Here is a 22,502-nt window from a genome sequence, read left to right as displayed (position 1 = left end):
CAGAACACAAAGTCCTTCACTTCCAGTTACAGAAATGGAAACACTGGTGCGTTATCAGTGTTTCTCTCATAACAAGGCTGAAAGCAAAACGCAGCACTATTCTAGCTACTAAAAAGAAACCCAGCTCTGTTCCAGGTAAAAACCAGGACACCAGTGAATTCCATGGTTTAAGAAACAGCTTAACATTTTACTTAATTTCTCCTCCCATTTTTTTCAGGCAACAGTTTTTGTTCCCCCAAATTATGCAACTGGAAAGAGGTTTCTGCATTTTTGAATACTCAAGCAAGGATACATGCAAGTGCTTCAATTGCACCTTCTTGTTTGGTGTTGTCATCTATTGCTCCCAACCACGGTAGAACTTTCTCTAGAAAGATATTCATTGTTTCTATGGTAGCTATCTTGCTCATGACACCTACACAACGAGCAGCCATGTGTCTCACTGCAGTGCTGGGATGTTGAAGGCACATATAAAGATGAGGCAAATGCTGTATTAACTGAATAGAAGAAGAGAGTGGGGGAAAAAAATGTTAATGTGCACTATAAACAAATTAATTCTTTTGTCAATATTTTGTCTTCAAAAGACTTTTCAAAGTCTTCTGAAGTCACTGTTGCCTCCCAAAGAACATTTGAAATGGCTCCTTCACAAGATCTAATTGTCTAGAACAAAAAAATTGTTTTGGAGGAAAAAGACAATTGAACTTTGAACAAGTATTACTCCCCAATACAGTTAAAATTAAAAGTAACAAAATGTTTTGGGTTTTAATAAAAATGCAAATTAAAGAAGCCCTTGATAATTAAGGAAGTGTTTCACACTGGAAAAATACCATACTAAGTACTCAGAACTTTCTATAAAAAGAAGAATTATTGCTTGAATGCAGATACAGAGATTAAAAAATTCCATCCAGCTAGCAAATTTGTCCTAGATTCATCCCACTTATGTTTAGGCAGATTAATTATCCATGTTGGGAGTCTTATTAACTCTGTGTGACAACAGACACATCCAGAAGTAAATTCACATCTTCCCAAGGGGGTACGAGTGTACATACATGCCTTTTTCTCCATCAGCACAAATATATTTTTATGTCAGATATCTTAAACAGATGGTCACATTTTTCCTAGTGTGGAATTCCCTAAATATTAGCTTTAACGAAACAATTCCACCCTATTTGACTTCCTATGTTTGTTTGGTTTTTTTTTAATTTTTGAAACCTGTATACAGTATCAGCACTCTAAAACCAATCTACATATTAGCTATACACTATGTAGATATATATATTAAAAATACTTATATACATTTAAAAAATTATTTCCATGTCATATGCTAAATTCACTCAAAATCACTTCAGTAGTTTATTAAAACAGGTAACAAAAAATTCCGTATGTTTCATATGAAGCTTTTCCATCTTTTCAGAATTCTACAGCCATTGCCTACTCGTTCCTTGCATGGGAGCCTCTGTCTATTTTTATCATCACATTGCCCCTCTCTATGCCTCTTCCACTGCTACTACATTTATTCTGAACTACAGTACTGGAGACAGGCTAGTACCTAAAACTGTATTTAGATGCAGGCATAATGGTGACTTCCTTGTTCTATTTCTTTCTTAACTTCCTATTGGGTTTTTTAATCAGTATTTTACATTCAGCTGATACTTTCACAGAAGTCTCCTAACTCCAGGATATCTCTCCTGAGTGGAAATAGCCAGTTCAGAGCATGCTACTGCATATAAGATGTTAAGTCTTTTCATTGAGCAGTGAGTAAAAAGAAATAATTTTAAAGATTATTCAAATCCAATCCACTTGGCAGTAATTGAAGTCTCCCATAATTTTTGCATTCCCTGCACAGGGAGTCTGTCTGTTCTTCAGGTTTAGGACATCTGGAATTAGAATAAAGCAGAGCTGAGATGTCAATTTCAATGTAACACAATAGCATAAGCATTACCATAACTCAAACTTTGGACACAATCTTGTTCGGGTATCTCATCCAGAAAAGGGTAGGCAAAGTCTAAATTGTAAGTAGGTGCTTACTTTTGTGGTTTATTGTACTACCTGCATAAACAAATATAGAACTTAACATTCTATAGGACACAGGGGAAAAACAGCTTTGAAGCTTAACAGCTTAACTGCTGAAGATAGAAGGCTATGTCTTCAGTTTATCAAGACTAGGATACAGGACTTTGAGAACAGGCAGGCTAGCAAGTGCAATAAAAACACCATTTAAGCAAAATCAGAGGAACATCTAAAAAGAAGCCTTACAAAACAAAGATTTAAAACAGTAGCAGTGAACAGACTGAATTGCTTCATATCATTACCAGAGGATGTAGCTGAGTATCCATCGAAGCTGCTGTGGTTTCAAAAACCTGTAAAGAATTTACTAGTTCCTGGGCAGGAGCATCTCCTTTTTCCAGTAAGGACTTTCGGTCTGTTTAAAGACAGAAAAGGTGTCCAGTTTAATACTGGCAAACTGCCTCCAGCCTACCACAGCCCCTCCAGCTTAAAGCAGAAGTGTAATTACCAAAATTATTTATGTGAATGTTGTTCCTTAATGAACCAACCATAGCATCCCAGAGATGTGGCAATCCTGTTGCCATTTCAGCACCAAAATGTTTAGCTATAGTAGATAAGGCAAATTCAGCTCCTCTTCTCTGTACAACGTAAGGTTTCTGAGCCTAGAATTAAGCAATTTAACAAAGTAGTGAGGACAGATACATTTAAGAATGACAATTATTTTCAAGAATGCTCCCACTGTTATACAGGCATTCAATTCTGATTGTGTTTATAGCTACCTATGACACATCTGCTGGTTGATTTTTTTCCTGTGTAAGTTTTTGGTTTTTGTGGTTTGTTTTTTTTTAAAAAAAAAAACCAAACAGGTAAATTGAAGTCTTTTATAGCACATTATTTAAATTCTATACATTTGGAGATATGGTTTTTGCTGACACAGGCCTATTTCTGTAAGAGGTTTTCCAACTGGTTCCAGTTCTAGAACCTCAGATATTGCCAATGTAGAGGACACTAAGAACAGTAGCATGCTAGCAAGACTTCACAAAAGTAGCACTTGATTTGTTATTAAGCCCTTTCTCTTGCTCCCACCCTCTTCAGAAAGTGGAATTTGTAAAAATCACTTTAGCAATTAAGAACAAAACCTACAACACTGTTTAGAATCAGAGTCCTGACTAGGATCTTACTAAAACATGCTAAGTTTTATATGAATAAAACAATAACAAAAAAATTGGCATATCAAGTGTGGAAGTCACACGTACATCCAAAAATCACTCATATTTCAAAGACTTTTTAATGCTTCAGAGCTTCTTCTGTGCATCCAGATGACCAACACTAACATGGGCAATGGGACACAATCACAGCCCAGTTTGTGGAAATCTATTTGCATGGATTTTATATTGAGACATTCATATCCTGTTCTAAATGTAAAATATTTCGGAATTACTAATTTTCTTAATGACACACTGAAGTTTTAAAACATCAACTAACATATGTTGCTTGCATCACAAAATTTTATGGGAACTCAGTTCTCTCATGAAAAGATCCTGAACATCCCTATTATAATACTATCAAATCCAGTGAAATCAAACTAATGGAAGGGAGGGGTGAGTGTGCAATTTCCAACCCAAGTTTTTGAAGTTTACCTCATCAAGCTCTGTAGAAATGCTTCCACTACTGCCAGTGGGGAGATCTGCAATTGGTGCTTTTGGAGCTTTTGGAGTAGGACCTCGCCGACTTGTGATGGCAAAAGCAGCTTTCTGATGTCTGTACAGTGTAATTATTCCCCTGTGCTTGGTAACCATATGATGCATCCCATCTTTATCAGAGTTTGAACCTAAAGGAAAAGAAACAACAGCTGACAACAATTTAAGCTGCAGTTTAAAATGTAGGTGGAAGTGACAGCTGCCTGCAAGTCACATGCAGATGTCAAAGTGCTTTAAAGAAAAAAAAAAAAAACAAAACATTAAGTGCCATCATCCTCAAGGATGGAAAAATTTTAGTACAGAGTACAGTTACTCTGTTAAGAGCACATTACAGACTTGGCAAGAATCCAAGTGTGCAAACTGCCACATAAATTCTTATTCAGCAAGAAATACAGGTAACAAAGCTCCTGTCAAATATAAAAAGTTTGCACACTTTTTAATAGTAAAAAAACCACATGATGTTCTCAAGTTTAAACAAGCTTATGTTCTGTGTCCTTTACAAACAGTGCAAGACTTCTGTCATGATGCAATAGCAGATGCGATCAGTATCTTTGGATTTGTTGATGTTTCTATTTATGCTAATCAGCTTAATTTTCAATGAGATATGAATGCTATTCTACTCTGAGATAAAATAGGACACATTAATTAAGAAAAAGTAAAATGTATAATGGTCAAACCTTAAAGCAGGTTAGAATCTTTGAGAGTATGAAGGTCTTAATTTGTGTTGTTCATTCAATCCATCCATTTTTAGCAAGGTACAGTCATTTAAAGAAAATCCATTAGCAGAGCACGCACAGGATTATTTGTTCATTTTGAACACTGTCCTCATCTTTTGTTATCTTACTATTAGCTTATGGAGCATAACACAAGTCAGACTTTTTTCCTAACAGGCTGCTCTAACTTCCACACTGATTCAATTTAAATGAAAAGCTTAATAATGCAAGTAAATGAAATATGATCATAAGTGGATAATAACTGAACAGTAAATAACTGAAAATTGGAACAAAGGTCTTTGTATACATAAAAGTTTCTGAAAACTACACACATCATTAATTGCACACAGTATGTAGTTTAAGATACCTAAATGACATAATTACTAGTAAATGAAGACTCAGTTGCTGGCATATTAAAAAACTGAAAACAAGACTCACTCAAACACTCATTTTAACTGTTCAGAGACAACAGACATATTTTAAGAATTCTGGCATTCTCGGATATCATACCTTTTGAGTTTTCATGGCTAGTCTGAGGCTGTGCAGGACATGTTGCCAGTGGGGTAAGATGTGGATCCACACAGAGAGAGTTGCAGAGATTTTTTATAATCTTTGAGTTGGGACAAGGAGACCTTGTTGTACACTGCTGAAGTAATTTTGCTATACACGAAGCCACATAGTTTTGTACAAGTGTATTTTCCTCTTTTTTTATAGCTTCCATTAAGGGTTTTATAACAGGATTTAGTTTTTCTGGAAGCTGCTGCAAGTTCACAATTGCACATGCAGCAAACGTATGGACTCGCAGATGCAACACTTGCCATTCTTGATTTGTTTCTGTAACAGTAATTTGGACTTGTTGTCGTTTACTGTCCAACTGTTGCAGAATTTTAGGATTCAAAGTAAAGGATGACGTCACTTCATTGAAAACAGAAGTAACCTAATAAAAAGGAAGAAAGAGTTACAAGTCTGATTCATATACTGTAAAACAAGATATCCTCTGAAAATCATGGTTTTCATAGCAGAACATGAGTCACTTCATCAGGTATTATCATCTCAATTTTTCAAGGAAATAGCAGGAAATTCTCTAAAATGTAATTTCTGGAATCTTGAACTGCAGCTCAAGGGGAAAATCAGGCACATTATGGAACATTTAAAGTCTAGATTCCCAAAGCTACAAGAGTTTACGTACTCCTTCAAATTTAGATTGTCCTGTATCCACCACATATATCCAGACATTCTGGCAATATGTAAGCACATGACGGATAAGCAAAGGAGAATATGCTACAAATACAATAGGGCAGAAAGGATGTGCAAGGTACCATACATGAAGAAGTCCTTTCTAAGCTCACTGTATTTTCAGGAAAGAGACTGAGATAAAAATCTAAGGAAAAAGTCAGCATAACAGTAGTTGCCATGTCCTCCCCCACTCACAATTGGCTGACTACTGTTGCTTAAATCTTTCACAGGAAATAGACTAAAGGCAACATGGAATCATAGAAATGCTGAACTTATTGCACTGATAGGATATAGTTCGGTTCCTAAGTATGGAAAAGAGGACAGTTGTTGAGAGGGTTAGCTTGAGTGGATTTTTTGTTGGGTTTTGCCTTTTACTTTTAAATGTTCAGGTCAAGTCTTTCAACTTTTGATAATCTTACAGTTTTTTTTCCAATAGAGGAAATTCTGTGATTCTGATTCTGTGAATCAGAACTGTACTGATTCATTCTATGGATACCTCAAGTTGTACTCCACATGACCTTGATGATGGGAATGACCAAAGGATGCAAAAAAATATAAATAGCAAGGAGAAGCACAGGGTTTTTACATCTAATGCATGAAGACTCTTGCGAAAATGCAGAGTAGGTTTGGTGTCTGTACTTCATGAAAATACACAAAATTGTCTACAACTTTGAAGATATGTTGAGATTTCCAAGTTAAGCTACTGCACATTACTATGTAAATACTACCATTTGAGAATTTCAAGATCCATTATGCTACAGTCATGATGGCCATAACTGTACAAACTTAAATCTTCTCTTATCCTCAGCATCACAGCTGCATACGCAAACACATCCAGGATCCTAATCCCTCCTCCTGCCCCACCCCAAGCTGTACCACATCCATCACCATTCCTTCATCCCCTCAGATCTACACACAGCTCCCACCCCAGTCCCCTTTTATTTTGCAGTCTCTCAAATCCACAAGCTCTTCATTTACATCGTACCCCATCTGCCGGTACTCATATTTCTCTCTGCTTAAGAGGCCAATTAGGGGTTGGAAGAAAAACCTTTACATTTGTTGCCCCAACATTATCAGCACTTACAGAGCTTCTTCATGTCAAGAGCTACCTTTTATTAGCACATTTAAGCACATTTAACAGTGACGTTTTCAGATTAAAAGAGACAAAACAATTGAACAGTCAGAAAAAAAACACTTTAACACACTTGGGGGCAGGGGGAAGAGAAAGTCTAGAATTTACATAGCTTATTTTCTAGCCTTTTGACAGTAGTTTTGGAGGAGTTCCAGTATGCTTTATTTTCTTCTGGATAGATTTCAATAGCGAATCTATACCTGAAATCAGAACACTGTCAAATTTTTCTCCTGTTAAATATCTACCTTGCATTCTACTTTATTTTTGGCAGTCTGTAAGCACCACAGGGGAAGTGATAAGTATCTATTACATATCTCATGCCAAAAGATGTGTAAAGTCACCACATTATTTCTACAAGTTATGTCTGTGTAATAGTTTTGCTGAAGATGTATTTCAAGACAAGAATAAATTTCAAGGAAGACAAGCGTGCTTCTACTTACCAGCTCATTAGCTTGATCTATTGTAAATACACTGCAGTTTACTCTGTTTCCAATGTCAATGTGTGCATCAGACAACAATGAGATGAGTTGTTTACATTCATTCTGCATTCGTGTAAAAGGAACAGCAATTTCATCGTAATAGAGATGTTCAGAAAGGACCCCAAGTAAACGAGGTTGCACACAAATGGCCACAGTTCTACACTCCTATAACAGTAAGAGATAAGATTTGCATTTCTGAGTAATCACAATTTCTTTGTTCAGTTTTGGGCACTAAACAGCACCATCTAGCTACAAAAATCCAGTTTCCAGAGGGACCATTAACATTTGTAGCCCAGAATTAAACATTATGAAAAAAACCTTCAGTCTGCCACTAGAACAGAAGTGACAGTGAATACAAAGAAGACAATCATGCTAATTTGAGGTAACGTGTATCTTGAGAACAGACTTATTTGTAGAAGAAATGTGAACATATTTACTGATTCATAGTTCTGACAGTTGGATTTTAGCTACTGAGTAATGTATTCCTCCACTGTCTAACAAGTAAGATTTTAGTGTTTAGACGTATAAATACCATTTTAGCCTATCAACTGATATTTCATTTCAGCAGCTAAGTAGCAGACGACAAGCTGTGGACTGAGATAGTAAGTAAAATTTATTTTTGCTGCAGAAACATCCTACCTTTTGCAAGGCTGCCCACTCACAGATTACTAATGCAACACTAATCCTCTGCAAGGCAGATTTAGAATTCAAGTGGAAGAGCAGTAGCTGAGCTAATGATTCAGCTGGCTTTATTTCTTGAGTAACAGTATTCACACCTGGGTCACAAATGCAGCAACAAAGTGCTCCCAACAACCTGACAAAAGGAGATGGAACAGTCACTTCAATGTTACAATTACTCTGCAATTAATTAAAAAGAAAAAAAAAAAAGAAGATGCCAAAAGTCTACATAATTAGATTATTAGATTTTGGCAAAAACACTATATAAATGAAAGATAAATTGCTTTTAAATATTTTTTTCAGGTTTCTAGTATACTGACTTTGCTGCCATCATCCGAGCTCGCATGACAACATAATCCCTGGTTGCTGGATCTTCTGCAACGCTTTCTGCCCCAGCAATATATTCCTGAATCACTTCCTTATTCTGGGTTTGACCTTGACGCAGTTTAGCACCTGCTTTTTCCTGTGGAATGAAGTTGGGAGAGGTTGAAAGTAAATGTGCTTGTAATAGAAAAGATGAATTAATATTTCATATCATTTCCAATAACCATCATACTCTGCAAAAGCTGGACTAAGCCAGAACGTTTCTTGGATAACAGATGACTTAAAAGTTGATCTTTGTAAATCATCTCTCCACTAGTAATATTCTATGGTCCTATTAAATGTATTATATAGTTCCTTCACTATAATATTAAAACCAATAGTCAACACAAAACTGATAAACTGAGTCCAATGAAAGATGAAACCTCTTTCAGTATGTTTTCAGAAATAATACAATACTTTTAGACTTAACTCAGTCCTGCAAACAGATGGTTTTGGAACCATGATGGTTACGGAACCATGTAAATAAAGATTTTATTCACAAGGAGCACACTACATGACAGAACTTAGAATTCTCATGGACAACCTGAGAAGAACTCTTTTGCTCTATAGAATTGAGGTTTGTAAGACAGATTAAATTTAGAGTTGTAGAAGGGCACCACTACTCCCCTCTAACACCTTTAGAACATGTCTTTATACACAGCTAATCAATTTCCTACTGTCCCTAGAACAGTTAGTGAGGTCACATTTCACTTACTTTTGATCTGGTTTTCACTTCTAGCAACATGTTTAAGTCAATGGGCAAGTGAGATGGTTGCATCATTAAGCAAAGCCAGGCTCCCATCCATGGACAAGCAGCTGCAACCACATACTGTACAGATGCTTTGTTTAACAGTTCCAGCCATACCTTGGGAAAGAACCATAGTGGAAATCATGACAAATTTGTATGTGGTTTACAAAAGACAATATATGCTTGATAACCTGTAGGTACCATCCTACTCTCCTTCACTCTATAGTAAAGCATCAAATAGGCTAACTACAAATAATTAACAAGAACACACTATCTGCACAAAAACACAGAGGATACGAAAGAGCAAGATACACAAACACTGTATGTCCAGGTCACAAGTCATGCAAATACCTTGTGAATAAGATCCAGAATTTCTTGGTTGCTTTCTAAGATACAAAACTGAAATATGTGCCTCAACATGTCTTGCAGAATTGGAGTCAGCCATGCTGAAGAGCTCTGAAATGAGGATATTACACAGTGAAGCAGATTCCAATACTTATCATAGTAAAACACTAATAATTCTAATTCTTACCTGGTCTTGGGTAGACAGCAGTGTGAATAATGTTTCCAGTGCTGCTTTTCGCACAGAAGATATGGTATGATGCAAGAATGGCCACACACGTGGGACCAAAACTGTGAGTGATTGCTGAATACTAGTACACAAAGGGGAGATGCAGAGGCAGGGACAGGGAAAAGAAAACAAAGACACACAGCCAAGTTAATTTTGTTTATCCTCAGTTAAAGTTCTATCCAAAATAAAGCTTTTTAAAAAATAAAAGTGTTATTGCACACACTTGGTGATTTTAAGCAAAGGGTCAAGTTACTACAGCTTAAACAGCTAAAATAGTTCGAGTCAGTGTCTTTTTTCAGACAAATACTGTTTTTTCTTATTGGTATGAAGAACCAGTTGATTCAAGCACGTATTCTTATGTTGTTTCCCAGATTATACTCTGGGCTTTGTCCAACTACTTAGAAAAAAGAGGTTTTTTTATTTTGTTTTGAATTTATTACTAGGCGTTTATGGGTTTAGAAATAATTAAAAACAAGCTTGGATCTTTTGTGCATGAATTTGCATGTGAACTGATGCAAAGTTGTACATGCTGAATTAAAGATGGCACTAGCGACTAAACTTCACTCTTAATTTTGGGTTTGGGCAAAAAACAGCTTCAACAGTGACAATCATATAGGATGAGAAAGATAAGATGTATAAAGCAGATACTGTGAGTCTACCATATATATTATGAAAAATGTTAACATACGAAAATAATTCCTTTAATCTGACAGAGTCCCAAACAGAGAGGAACTAGGCACTGTCTTCAACCAGTCACAGAACTACTGGTTGTACTATTGATGTGAATTTTCAAGTCTGTAGCTTTCTTTAGAACAGTTCCAATAGTAAAGTTCTACAGTTACATGCATGTGTTTTAATGTACATAGTCTGCTCTTGTTTGGAGTTTGTTGACAAGGAGCAGACACCCAAGAAGTTTGTGGACAGCACCACCCTATGAGCAGAGCTCATATCCTTTACTAAAATACCCAAGATGAACAGGGGGAAGGGACGTCACATATAAACAATGTCTAGTACCTTTTAATTGTTTTGTTGCCTTTTACTAATGTAATGAAAACAGAAGTGTTGTCCTAGCCTTCACTTTAAGGAAAAGAAAGAGTAAAATTAAAATACTGAATTAAATCAAGCATCTTCATGGCACATTAATTTGAAAGCAACTTCAATTATTCCAATTTGAAAATAACAGGACAGTCAAACCTGCAATACTGAAGCAATACTAATTAAAAAGTTACCTGCATTTGCGGACCTGAGGATAAGTCAGAAGAGAAGAAAGAAGGATCATGATACTATTTGTAGAAGCTGTCAAGTCATCCAACTCCAGAAGTGCATCCCACAAGGTATTAAGAATAAAGGGTACCTACACAAATAAGGAGAAGAGGTTATCGTAATAAATAAATACCACTACTACTAAAAAAAAAAAAAAAAAATCCAAGTACTGCCTCTAAGCATTTTCTTCACTTGGACCAAAAGTGAATTTTTCAATCAGAATTGATGGAAAGCAATTCAGTCACCTTCTGAGACTGAAGTTGGACCAGGCTTTCCACCACTGGTACTAAAGATGCTGCAGCAACAGCTCGGACGTCATCATCCAGATCTTGGAGACCTTCAACTATTGCAGGCAACACTTTAGGCAATAAAGTGTTGATCATGTCCTGCCAAAAAGATAAAAAGCATTTTTAAACTTCAAAAGCATGTAATGCCCCAAACAACTAAGAGGTACTCTGAGTGCGTGAATAAACCTGTTATATAAAACAGAAGCTACAGGTCCAAGACTATAATCTAAATATTGTTAGTTACCATTCATGAAGTAAAACCTAGGTTATAAGTTTGAATGAACTGTAATTCAGTTCAGTTTTGGTGTAAACACAGCTCAGTGTTTGCAAAATACCATGAATAGACTAAACCTCTTGCAGCACTCAGCTCTGTTTATCTTGCACATGAAAGTATCATCAAAACCAGAAAGTATCATCAAAACCAGGCAAGTATAGCCTCTATTTATAATGTTTTGTGGACGTAACTTATCAAATTGCAGCAGTACAACTTTGCTATATACTGTTGGAGCAGGTCTAGAGGAGAGCCACAATGATAATCAGAGAGTTGAAGCACCTCTCTTATGAGGAAAGGTTGAGGGAGCTGGGCTTGTTCAGCATGGAGAAGAGAAAGCTCTGGGGAGACCTCATTGTGGCCTTTCAGTACTCGAAGAGAACTTATAAATAGGAGGGAGAGTGACTTTTTACATGGGCAGATAGTGATAGGACATGGGGAAATAGTCTTAAACTAAGAGAGGGGAGATTTAGGTTAGATATTAAGAGGAAATTTTTCACCCAGAGGGTGGTGAGGCACTGCAACAAGTTGCCCAGAGAAGCTATAGATGCCCCATCCCTGGAGGCATTCAAGGCCAGGTTGGATGGGGCCCTGGGGAGCCTGATCTAGTGGTTGGCAAACCTGTCCGCAGCAGGGGAGTTGGAACTAGATGATCTTTAAGGTCCCTTCCAATCCTAACCATTCTATGGCCTTATAACCCACATGAGGCTGCAGTGCAAGCAAGGTTGCTTTATCGTACTTATCTACCATTCAGCAACATCCTCAACTTCGTGCAGAGCTTTTTGTTCCAAAGCTCTCTGCAATCTGTCATGCGGGTTATTACCTGACGTACTGCCAAAGCGTACTTTATTCCTAGGAGACCACCATGTCTCACTTCCCACTGTTCCTGTGTAAGCAGCTTCAGGAGAACGTCCACAGTTTTATGAACTCCAGTCTCATTCATGTGTTTCAATACTACTCCCAAAGTCTGAGCACAAGTCTCACGTACTGGTGCTACCACCTAGGATAAAGTAAATGATAAAACAGATATTTCTGTATGAAATTTGACTCAAAAAACCCAGTATGAGTCAGATGACCAAAAGTGCTATACAAACAAGGTGAAATTTATTTATCAGTTACTTTGTAATAAGCATCTGCGAGCATTTACAACAGGCACATTCAGTAGCACTGTACAAAGCACAGCTGATCTGCTGCAGTATTATCCCCTGCAGAAGCCTGCTGATCTACCTTTTCACTCATCGAGACAACTTACTTCATCTGAAACAAAGTCTCCAAATCTGTCTAATGCAAACACACAAAGAAGTCTAATAACCAAGTCTTCTAGCCACTCCTGATGCTGCTGAATCATCTGTTAAAAAGAGAAAAATTGAACACCTTGACTATATTTACTCGTAAGGATTTCTGATATGCTTGCTTTAGCTAAAATTTATATAAAGATATGACAACATTTGTTTAAATGGACAGAATATAATCATCTTGCACAGAGAGTCAAGGCAAAAATAGTCAGCACTAATTCAGCTCACCTGACTTCTTAAAAACATTTTTTATTTTAAAAAAAGAAAACACAGTAACTTTATCAAAAGGCTAGAGAGCACCTTGTAAGATAGACAGATAATTTTATCCCTATAGAGCACTCAAAGGTAAGGTGATTCAGATAATCTGTATTAACATCAACACATCGTAGGCAAGTCAATTAATACATTTGAAGAATATTTACAAATAAACTACGAAGCAGTACTTCTCCATTGTGGGAGGCCCTGTAATAGTAACAGTGTGTGTTATTATTACTTTGAGATCTCCTTACTTTGAGATCTCCATGGAAAAAATACTACTCCACATGGAAAGAAGGAGAGATAGCACCTTTGCTTTCCCTGTATACAAAGTACACTGAAGTAGCTTGATTTACATTTGATAACGTAAATTCTTCAATACTGTCTAAGCCACAAGCTCTCCCAGCTGCTTTTACAGCAGGGAAGTCAGTGTCAACTCTGTGAGATTCACTATAAGTAAACAAGTTATTACTGTCAGGATATTTTTTAAAGGTGTTTTCCTCCTAAATAGGTTATTTAAATACTTCTCATACTAAGAAAGCAAGAAGATCACTAACTATTAAGCAAAGAGAACTAGATGGTCTGAGACACTTCACTAGATTCATTATCAACTTAATTCTGTTTCAGCACACTCTTACCATGACCTGAAAATAGTATTTTCTAGTATGGAAGCTAGTGTTTAATAACTTTACACACAGTCTACATATTAATGTCTGCTTATACAGTAGAAATGGTTTTTTGCACAGGTCTTTTAAAAAGAGAATGTAAATGTTTTATCAGTGCATACAATTATTCCATCCAGATTATTCTGAGCAGACAAATCCCATTGTTTACGTTTCGTCAAATCACCCACCTCCTGCAAAGCTCTAAGTCTGTTTTCTAAACTTCATTTAAGTAACATGTTAAGTCTACCTGACTCAAACTTACCTCTTCTAAAGAGCTATCTCCCATTTTACCACCACTTTTACCATGAGCTTTAAGTATCTCTCTCAGTCCAGTACCTGCACCATGTCGAACCTAGAAAAGTAAAATAAGCCAATTTTTAAATATCTAGAAACAGAAGATAAAAATCACACTGGGTAACTGAAATAGTACTTCTTTATCCTTAATAGAGACTTTTCAAGTGCTGCAGAGTTAGCGGTACTTAGACTTGTGGGAAAGACTAATATTTTATTAGATCAAATCATATACTTAAATACTAACCTGTCCAAAACCACCCTGTTTTTTTCTTAAGTATCTGCCAGCTTATGGACAGAAGCAATTATGAATTGCTTCTATTTTCTAACACAGAAGATAATGTTATCATATTTGAAGTGACAGAATCATAGAATGGTTAGAGTTGGAAGGGACCTTAAAGATCATCCAGTTCCAACCCCCCTGCCATCAGCAGGGACACCTTCCACTAGATCAGGTTGCTCAAAGCCTCATCCAGCCTGGCCTTAAACACTTCCAGGGAGGGGGCAGCCACAACTTCCTTGGGCAACCTGTTCCAGTGTCTGACCACCCTCACAGTAAAGAATTTATTCCTAATATCTAATCTAAACCTACCGTCTTTCAGTTTAAAGGCACTTCCAGTTTTCATTTAGTATTACCTCACTATAAGATGCTAGTTTTCAGAGAAAGAGCAACTAGAAGAAATTCCTGTTTTAGTATGTTTATAAGCTAAAGAAAAGCAATATTCTAATATTTCTTAAACACTTTATCTTTATATTCTATATTATATTCATATTTTTTTACAACTCTTTCTTAAACAGAGTTTGGATCCCCACTGAATATTCTGGGATCTGCAAAATTAATTTCTAAGAATTACTGTTCTGCATAACTTGCAAACCTGCCTTGCTTGGCTAAATGTTAAAAAATAAGTGGACGAGTGATATGGGAAAGTAAATTATTAGTCTCTTGTATGTTCCCATCGAACATGAACAGCTGAAGACACTAGGAAGAGTTTTGGAAATGACAGAAGACCAGCAGAAAGATGTGCTACAGACACACCTGTTTCTTGTAATTTTGATACATAACTGTGCTAGTAATTGGCTAATCATGAAAAGGTCACTCAATAGATACACAGAAAGTTGCAAAAGGGAAGTTTTGAACTGGGTTTTCATTGAGAGGCCTCTACCTAGGTTAGAGGAGGACTTTTTTTTTTTAATAAGACCATTTCACATACATGCTGTTTGCCAGCAGAAGATTATTGTATTTCATTTCTTCATAGCAACAACAAGAACTGAGTAGTTGGTAGGTCCTCCCTTAACCAGAATACCTCAGATGAAATGCAAGCATACACATCCCCATACGTACAGCTCAGTGGCTGTTGGTAAAAGCTATAATCAAGCCAATAAAAAGCAGAGCGCACTGTCTTAAAATCCTAATTGTTCAAAATAAACCAAGCATTTGCTTATTTGGTCCAAGATTGGTTATGAGCTAGCTTTTACAAGCCAGAAGAGGAAGACTTTGCTAGTTAACTTCTCTGCTTCAGCAAATACAGAACAACAGCAAGACAGACAAATATTTGAAGGAAATACCAGTAGTAGGATTCATCTTGCCTGACCTTCAGCTGCCTATAAGCTAGGCAAGCAGTCTGAACTAGTCATCCAGGCTGCCTCATCACAATGCAAGAGGACGCCAGAGGGCCATTTTATAAACATGTAGTAGTTTGAGGTAGTTTAACCTGTTTTTCATCCAGAACATACCATAATAATGATTCTGTATTGATCTACTTCCTTATTTAAGACACGTGTGCCCTATATCAAATGTACTAAGAGAGCTATGAGAATGTCTATGTTTCAGAAGACAAGAGGACTCTGGCTTCAACTGTAAGCAGCCTGCTTTCAAATAACGTGAGGCTTATCAGCTCAGATGCAGTGATGTGCCACATGAATGTGATTATTCTTTTTCTGGGCCCAAAATAATTGTGCTGGCTGCATATGATCTCTCTCTCTGTATTTCCAAGTTTGAGGTCAGTACGGGCAGAGCCAGTGCGCTATCACTGAAACTGTGCTGTAGATATACCTAAGTATGTTATAGTTGGTGTTAACATTTAATCTTTCAAAAGATCAACATTTTCATCAAAAAAACCTGACAATTGACAAGAGTTATTTCCATCTTCTGCTCAAGGAAGAGAGACCATTGTTAGCTACTTCATATTTTTGCTTGGAATCGATACCAAAGTTTGTGGAAAACAGTATAAGGACTGAATAAAAGGGTGAGCTGAACAGGTTTTGAATCTTGAAAATAAGTTGCCTAGGCAACCAAATACATGGTTTTCATAGCTGGTATTTACTATCATTCTAAAAAAAGTTAAAAGTTCCTTTTTAGAAATGAAGAGAGCAACCAATGATTTATAGCTTACCCCCTGTTTCTAAAGGACTGATTCTTCCCCCTTTTCTACTAACCTAGCATTAGACAAACATGCCACTGCTGTCACCACAGACTTACACAATATTCCTCAAACTCTTGCTGAATCCAAGTCTGTTTTAATTGCTTAACCTTCTGGACCATAGATACACGTGCTTTTATTTTGTCTGAATTTCAGTACTTCCAGAATTCTCACTTATAAAGCTCTTAAGTCCTACACATACAGTTTTTGTGCTTCTGTTAAAGCCTTTTTTTAAACTATAGTTACACCTTAGATACTGCACATATCTTACCTCCCAAGAAGGGTTAAACAGATCATTGCACACCTCTTCACAAAAGCTTTCCAGAGGCCATTCATTTGCCTGAATTTATAAAAAAAATATTAAGATATTAAAAGAGAAAGGGATCAAGCAAACACTTATATTGTACACCACTTAGATAGGCGAAGATAACAAAGACCTCCAAAAGCTTAAGCATTTTTCTTTGCTACTAGACAGAATTGAAAAAAACAAACCACCTTCTTCCACATATCAGAAGCTTTGCTGATTGGCACCAGATCCTCTAAAAAGCTTATTAAGTTTTGCTTGCTAGTTAGTCTGTTTGTTAGTAATCTTCCTCAGTGATTCTTTACATTTATGAACTTTGCCTTTAAAGAACATAATAGGCAAGTCTCAGTTTGAAGTTATACTACATAATCAAATTGGGTCAATTAATCCAGTAATAAATACCATCCTTTTCAAAACACATTCCACATTTTTGAAAACCAGAAGCATATCCACTATCCCAAAATTTCCTACAAGGAAACTGACATGGCTGTGGAAAGGAAATTATGACACCAACATGAGTAAGTTCACACCATCACAAACATAAAGCATTTGAAAGGCTAGCAACCAGCAGCTACTGAGCCTCCAGTTATCAATAATCTCTCAAATTCATCTTCCAATCACTGTTTTGTAAATAAGAATTTCATTACTAAGTTATGTTTGGAAAAATATTTTTGTAGAGTCTAATCAATATAAAGTCTCTTCAAAGAAAATTCTATGTACCATTTGTATTCTGAAATAGCATTTCTTGCCATTTTTCAGCTTCTCAGTCTATTGAAGCAAATGCAAGCTTTTCTAAGACTAAGGTAATTGTTTAAATCTTCAACTACTAAAGATATAACTTAATTCTAAATTAAGCCTAATTAAAGTGAGGCAAAGAATAAATAAAGTGTACATGAACATTTAGATCAAATTATTTCTGGCTCAGTGTAATCCTATCTTATAAGTGTTTAGCACAGTTTTATAGTTTAATACCCAGGTCTGACACCTGTAATCCACCTACTCAGGTTCATTTGGGTCACAAACTGCTACCAATGGATTAAACATGTTTTCTTCCTCAATGCTATACACAGTTTGAAGCTCATGTGCTTCACTACATCTAAAAATAAGCTGACAATGGCATTCTTTACTCCATTTCTCTTAATGTTAAACTGACTAAAGAATCTGGGAGCGTAAAGCAGTTTTGTTTTACATTACTCTGCTAAAAAACTGAATGATCATTCCTGCCAACAGCAGAATAATACATCATACCTCTTCTGGAGCATTTTCGACCAATGTTTTTGAGTCTGTGGCAGGCTGGTTGATGACAACATTTGCAACTTTTCTTCTCTTTTCTTCTGGTTCCCCATCAGTGCTATCATTGCTGAGAAAGAATAAGTATAAGTTTATGAACTGAAAGTATGCGTTAGAGGAAGTAATTACTTCTACACCTGAAGTCTCAGATACAATAAAGTGTGGCAAGAATACAAAACAAAAATGTTTAACACTGTGAAACATGCAAAATAGCTAAGTTTAGAGGTAAAAAAAAAAAATTAAAAAAATATGTGAGGAGACAGCAGAATGTTGTCCCAAACTGGCAATCCTTCTCAGCCTTTTCAAGAAATACAGAAATTCTTAAATAAAATCAAGGAAACAATTTTGTTTACTGCTTGTTATAAACACAATAAGTACAATAATGTGTCTCTAAAAATCAGCAAGGAAGACAGCACATAAGAGAAAGTTATAACTTAAATTTGTAGTCATGGTTTATCTTCTTAAATCCTGCATTTTCATGCACTATTCTCAAACTGTATTTAATAATAGAGACAAACCACAAATTCTAGCTGTAGCATCCCATTATATCAAGATCCCTCTGAAGCTAGGTCCTTAACAAAGCTCTATTAGAAGTACAGCACACAAGTGTTTTACCATCAGCACAATTAGCATAAAAAGATTAAGACAAAGACTGTAGAAAGTTTTTCAACAGATAAATCACAATCCCAGTTTAACTGAAATAAAAGCAAACCAGTTCACTATTATACCTCTTTTCATTAGCTTCCACTGCATCCCTGGATCTTTGCTTTGCAAATAGCTTAGCCATTCTTTTGGCTTTATTCTTTTGTCTACTGCTCATACCAGCTCGAAATTCTGAGTCAATTAACTCAGCAGCTTGAAGAGTCTGAAAGAGAAGTCATTCATTGTCAATTCTTCCTCCAATGAAGGTCCTGAAAAATCCTCAAACCCACATTGCTCTCAACTTCCCCAACCCTCCCTCCATTTCAAACTCAGAGCAACAGTTTGACATCAAATAACATTAACATGGAACTATGAGGCATAAAATTCAGGAAGCCAAAGCTTACTATATTAGACGTTGATCATCATACTTAAACTACAAAGATTATAACTGCAGAAGCACAAATTTGGTAGAATCGGCAGTGTTAGGTTAACAGCTGGACTCTATGATCTTAAGGGTCTTTTCCAACCTAAATGATTCTATGAAATAAAGCAAACCCACTGTATTATTCCTTGCAGTCAAACAGCTCAAGGTTTTACCTACAGGTTGTTTGTTTACTAGTGAAACTGAAGAAGGCGAATAGTCCAGATCCTCATCATTGAAGAGATCTTCAGTATTCATCCCAATGGCAGCACCCATATCTAAGCCAAGTTTCTTTTGTAACAGTTTCCTCTGTCGAGCTATCCTCTCTTTAGGATCAATTTCACCTTAAAAAAAGTTTTTAAAAAAGGGAAGATGTGCTTAGTGAAATAACATAAGAAAGCCAAAAGTTAAAGAATTAAATTGTAATATATTGGCTAATATATCAATACAATCTTTTAAACCAAATCACACTGATTACTAGGAAGACCTTTTCTACTGCTGAAGCTATACTAGTACATAAACTGTCATCAATTTTAAAGCAGAAAATACCTCCCATGAAATTAATTAAATTACATTTGGTCTACAGAAGTAAAAAACCCATCTTCTCTGAATTTTTAGGAAAAGTGCACTTTGAAAGGAGCAAATCAAGACATTAAAAATAAATCCAGCAACTGATTAAAAAACTAGCACTTTTATTGAGCACATACATCCTTGTGGGATCTCTTGAGGTTGGTAGACTGTGTTTTTGGGTTTGGTGGGGTGGGGTTTTTTTTGTTGTTTTGTTTTGGGGTGGTGTTTTTTGTTGTTTTGGTTTTGTTTAAAGTTTCTTTTCCTCCTAAACTTTATCTTCTGCTGGGAAACACAGACCTAAGATTTAATGACCAATAAAACCCCTCAAATGACATTTAATCCAATATCCTGTATTACGCTAGGCTGAATATGAAGTTGTTTTCTTCAGAAACATTCTTCCTTGTACAATGCAACAGACCCAGATATCTCCTTTCCTTCTGCCCAAATGAACTCCTGATGGCAATGCAGGCTGAATCATCGGCATGATTTTCCTAGTGTGCTGGAGTCCATTAACCATCTTATCCTCAAGCTTCATGTGTTAAGCAAAACTCATTTAGGAAGTTAATTGAAGTTATCTCAAGACGGTTATGAAGCTTCGGCACTTTAATTACCAAATACCTAGACTTTGAGAGCACCCATATTTACATTAAAAACCAGAAGGTTTTAGTGCCCAAGTAGAATAAACACTCAAAGTAAACCAAAACTAGTAGTTTGTAGGCCTGTCAGACTTCACTCTCTTTTTACATGTGCAGCATGGAAACCAGTCAGGAGGCTGGGGTTTTTTTGTCAAATATCTGCCCATACACTTGTAAGTAGGACCAATATTGGCAGAACACTGGGGTATACACCAGGTTGAGCAGTAATTAGCAGTTAATTATTTCTATATCCATCAGCCTTTTTTTTAATTGCATTTAACTGACAAGCAGAAAAATAAAAACAACTTCAATTCTCTAGAAAATATTTTCCTTTTACAAGTTCACCTTAGCAAAAAGTATCAAAGACTGCTAATTCCAAAGATTTAACTTGCTTTACATCCATTCACGTTGGCTACTTACTTGAAAAGGACAGTTGCTACAAAATGCAGCAAAGAAAGCAGCCTTTGTACATTTTTCCCATCAGTTAAAAAAAGCTGCAACTAAAGCTATTTTTAGTTTAATTTTCTTTTTTAAAATATTATTTTTTTATTTATTTTCATTAATAAAATTATTTATATGCCATCATAAGACATTGGGATAAATATCTGACTTCTATGAACTAAAGTGTCCTACTCCATCTATTTGATTTCTGAACAGGAAACACTTCATTAGAAGAAATGAAATTTGTACAACACCTTATTAACCTGGCACAAAAGATGGCAAGCAATAAAACAGCAGCAAGGCTTAACAGACAGGATACTGTTTAAGTGTCAGGAGCCATAGGTTCTGTTCCTTGCTGAGTTAGTGATCTTCTGTGTACACTGCACAGAATGCATCACACGCAGGGAACAAGTGAATCAGGGCTATGCAGTCAGAGCAGATTCTTATCTATAGCAACATTTCATTTGTTGCAGAAACTAGAAGATAGACTGGAATTACAGCAGGAGAGTACAGCAATAGCAAAAAAAAAAATAATCTTAGATTAAAATCATTCAATGCCATTGCACTGATATAAACCAACTCTCAGCTAAAAGCTGCAGAAAGATACCAGAAAAGTCACCTGAAAAAACACATCACACAGGCACTGACATTTGACCTTCCAACTTCAACAGTTTTATCACAGTATTTTTCATGCAATCTTTCTATACTTCAAACCTTCAAGCTTTTAAATAAGACACATCCTATTACTATATTTGGGAACACTTTTCATTAAGAAAAAGTGATGATAGTTCCTGCACCTCTTAAAAAAGTCTACAGAAATTCTACAGAAGTCTTTAACATTGCTTTTTCCACTCTTTCAGGTTTCCAACTGTATATGTTTGCCCCCCTGTACAGATACTAATTCTGATAAGAGAAAAAACAAACAATATGCACCCCTTAAAAGTCATTTAACTTGAAAAAGATAATACAAACCAGTTACATCGAGGAATAAGTCCTTCTGTTATTTCCTAGCATTCTGAGAAACCATGCATGACTATACTCATAATACTGCCACAACGAACTTTTCAAATCAGTAAGTTTCCTTATCTGCCAGTAAAATATAAAGATATACCTGATTTATCATCTTGGACTTCAAATTCTGCACCAGCAGATCCAAGAAGAGATGCACCATGTTTTAACAACCGACATATATCAAACCTGTCAAAACGCAACCGATCTGTTGAAGGTGAATCTTCCATAGGACTTTCTGAGCCTGGTTCTAGATAGGATATTGAAAACAATATTAAGGACACTGTCATGAAATTTTTGTTCAAAGTTCCTGGAGAATAAGTAAGATAAAGAGGAAGAAATAATTTTTCTCCTCCAAAGGAATCATGAGACACATAGCATTTTGGTTCACAAAGTGTAAAACTTTCACAAAGACAGTCTGGAAAAGCTCACTTAACATGCTTAATTAAGTAGGAAAAAAAATTAACCTTTTTCTGTTGATAAATTTAGCCTTTTAAAATCTTGGTCACTGACTAGGTCTTCTCTGCACACATTGCAGCCCGTTTACAGTTTAAATGGCAGAGGGCTCACAAATACTGACACAGACAATATTTGTTCCCAACAAGGTATCTTATTTCCTAGTTACGAATTCACATCCAAAGTATTCCCTCCCCTCAACACTCAAGAGATTAGTGTGTTTTGTTGCTCCCAGTCACATACAGCTTAGTATCAAAAAAGACTGGCCATTCCTACATAATCCAGCATGCTCACATCCTGAATTACAAACAGCAGTATAAATACAGTTGTTGGCTACAAGAAATACAGCAGTTAGTTTGGTTTC

The 22,502-nt window shown here is 36.1% G+C and overlaps 1 protein-coding gene across 1 annotated transcript; it reads right to left on the bottom strand.

Moving 5' to 3' along the window:
- Positions 1-278: 278 nt before the first annotated feature.
- On the bottom strand, positions 279-21,932 carry BTAF1 (B-TFIID TATA-box binding protein associated factor 1; the record flags this gene model as incomplete). The annotated part of the gene is made up of 21 exons (XM_010167738.1): positions 279-494; positions 2,310-2,419; positions 2,513-2,666; positions 3,645-3,835; positions 4,928-5,354; positions 7,226-7,429; positions 7,904-8,078; positions 8,263-8,405; positions 9,021-9,170; positions 9,405-9,509; positions 9,586-9,706; positions 10,854-10,978; positions 11,133-11,273; positions 12,269-12,445; positions 12,698-12,793; positions 13,923-14,012; positions 16,643-16,711; positions 17,924-18,035; positions 18,694-18,830; positions 19,209-19,372; positions 21,786-21,932. Coding segments are annotated over 21 exons (3,254 nt in total), but the record flags the coding sequence as incomplete, so codon positions are not given.
- Positions 21,933-22,502: the final 570 nt, after the last annotated feature.

This window comes from Antrostomus carolinensis, unplaced genomic scaffold (assembly GCF_000700745.2).
Source record: "Antrostomus carolinensis isolate BGI_N321 unplaced genomic scaffold, ASM70074v2 scaffold27295, whole genome shotgun sequence".
NCBI classification, from domain to species: Eukaryota; Metazoa; Chordata; class Aves; order Caprimulgiformes; family Caprimulgidae; genus Antrostomus; species Antrostomus carolinensis.
The sequence above is the reverse complement of the archived record's forward strand: the minus strand, read 5'-3'. Positions and strand labels throughout refer to the sequence as shown.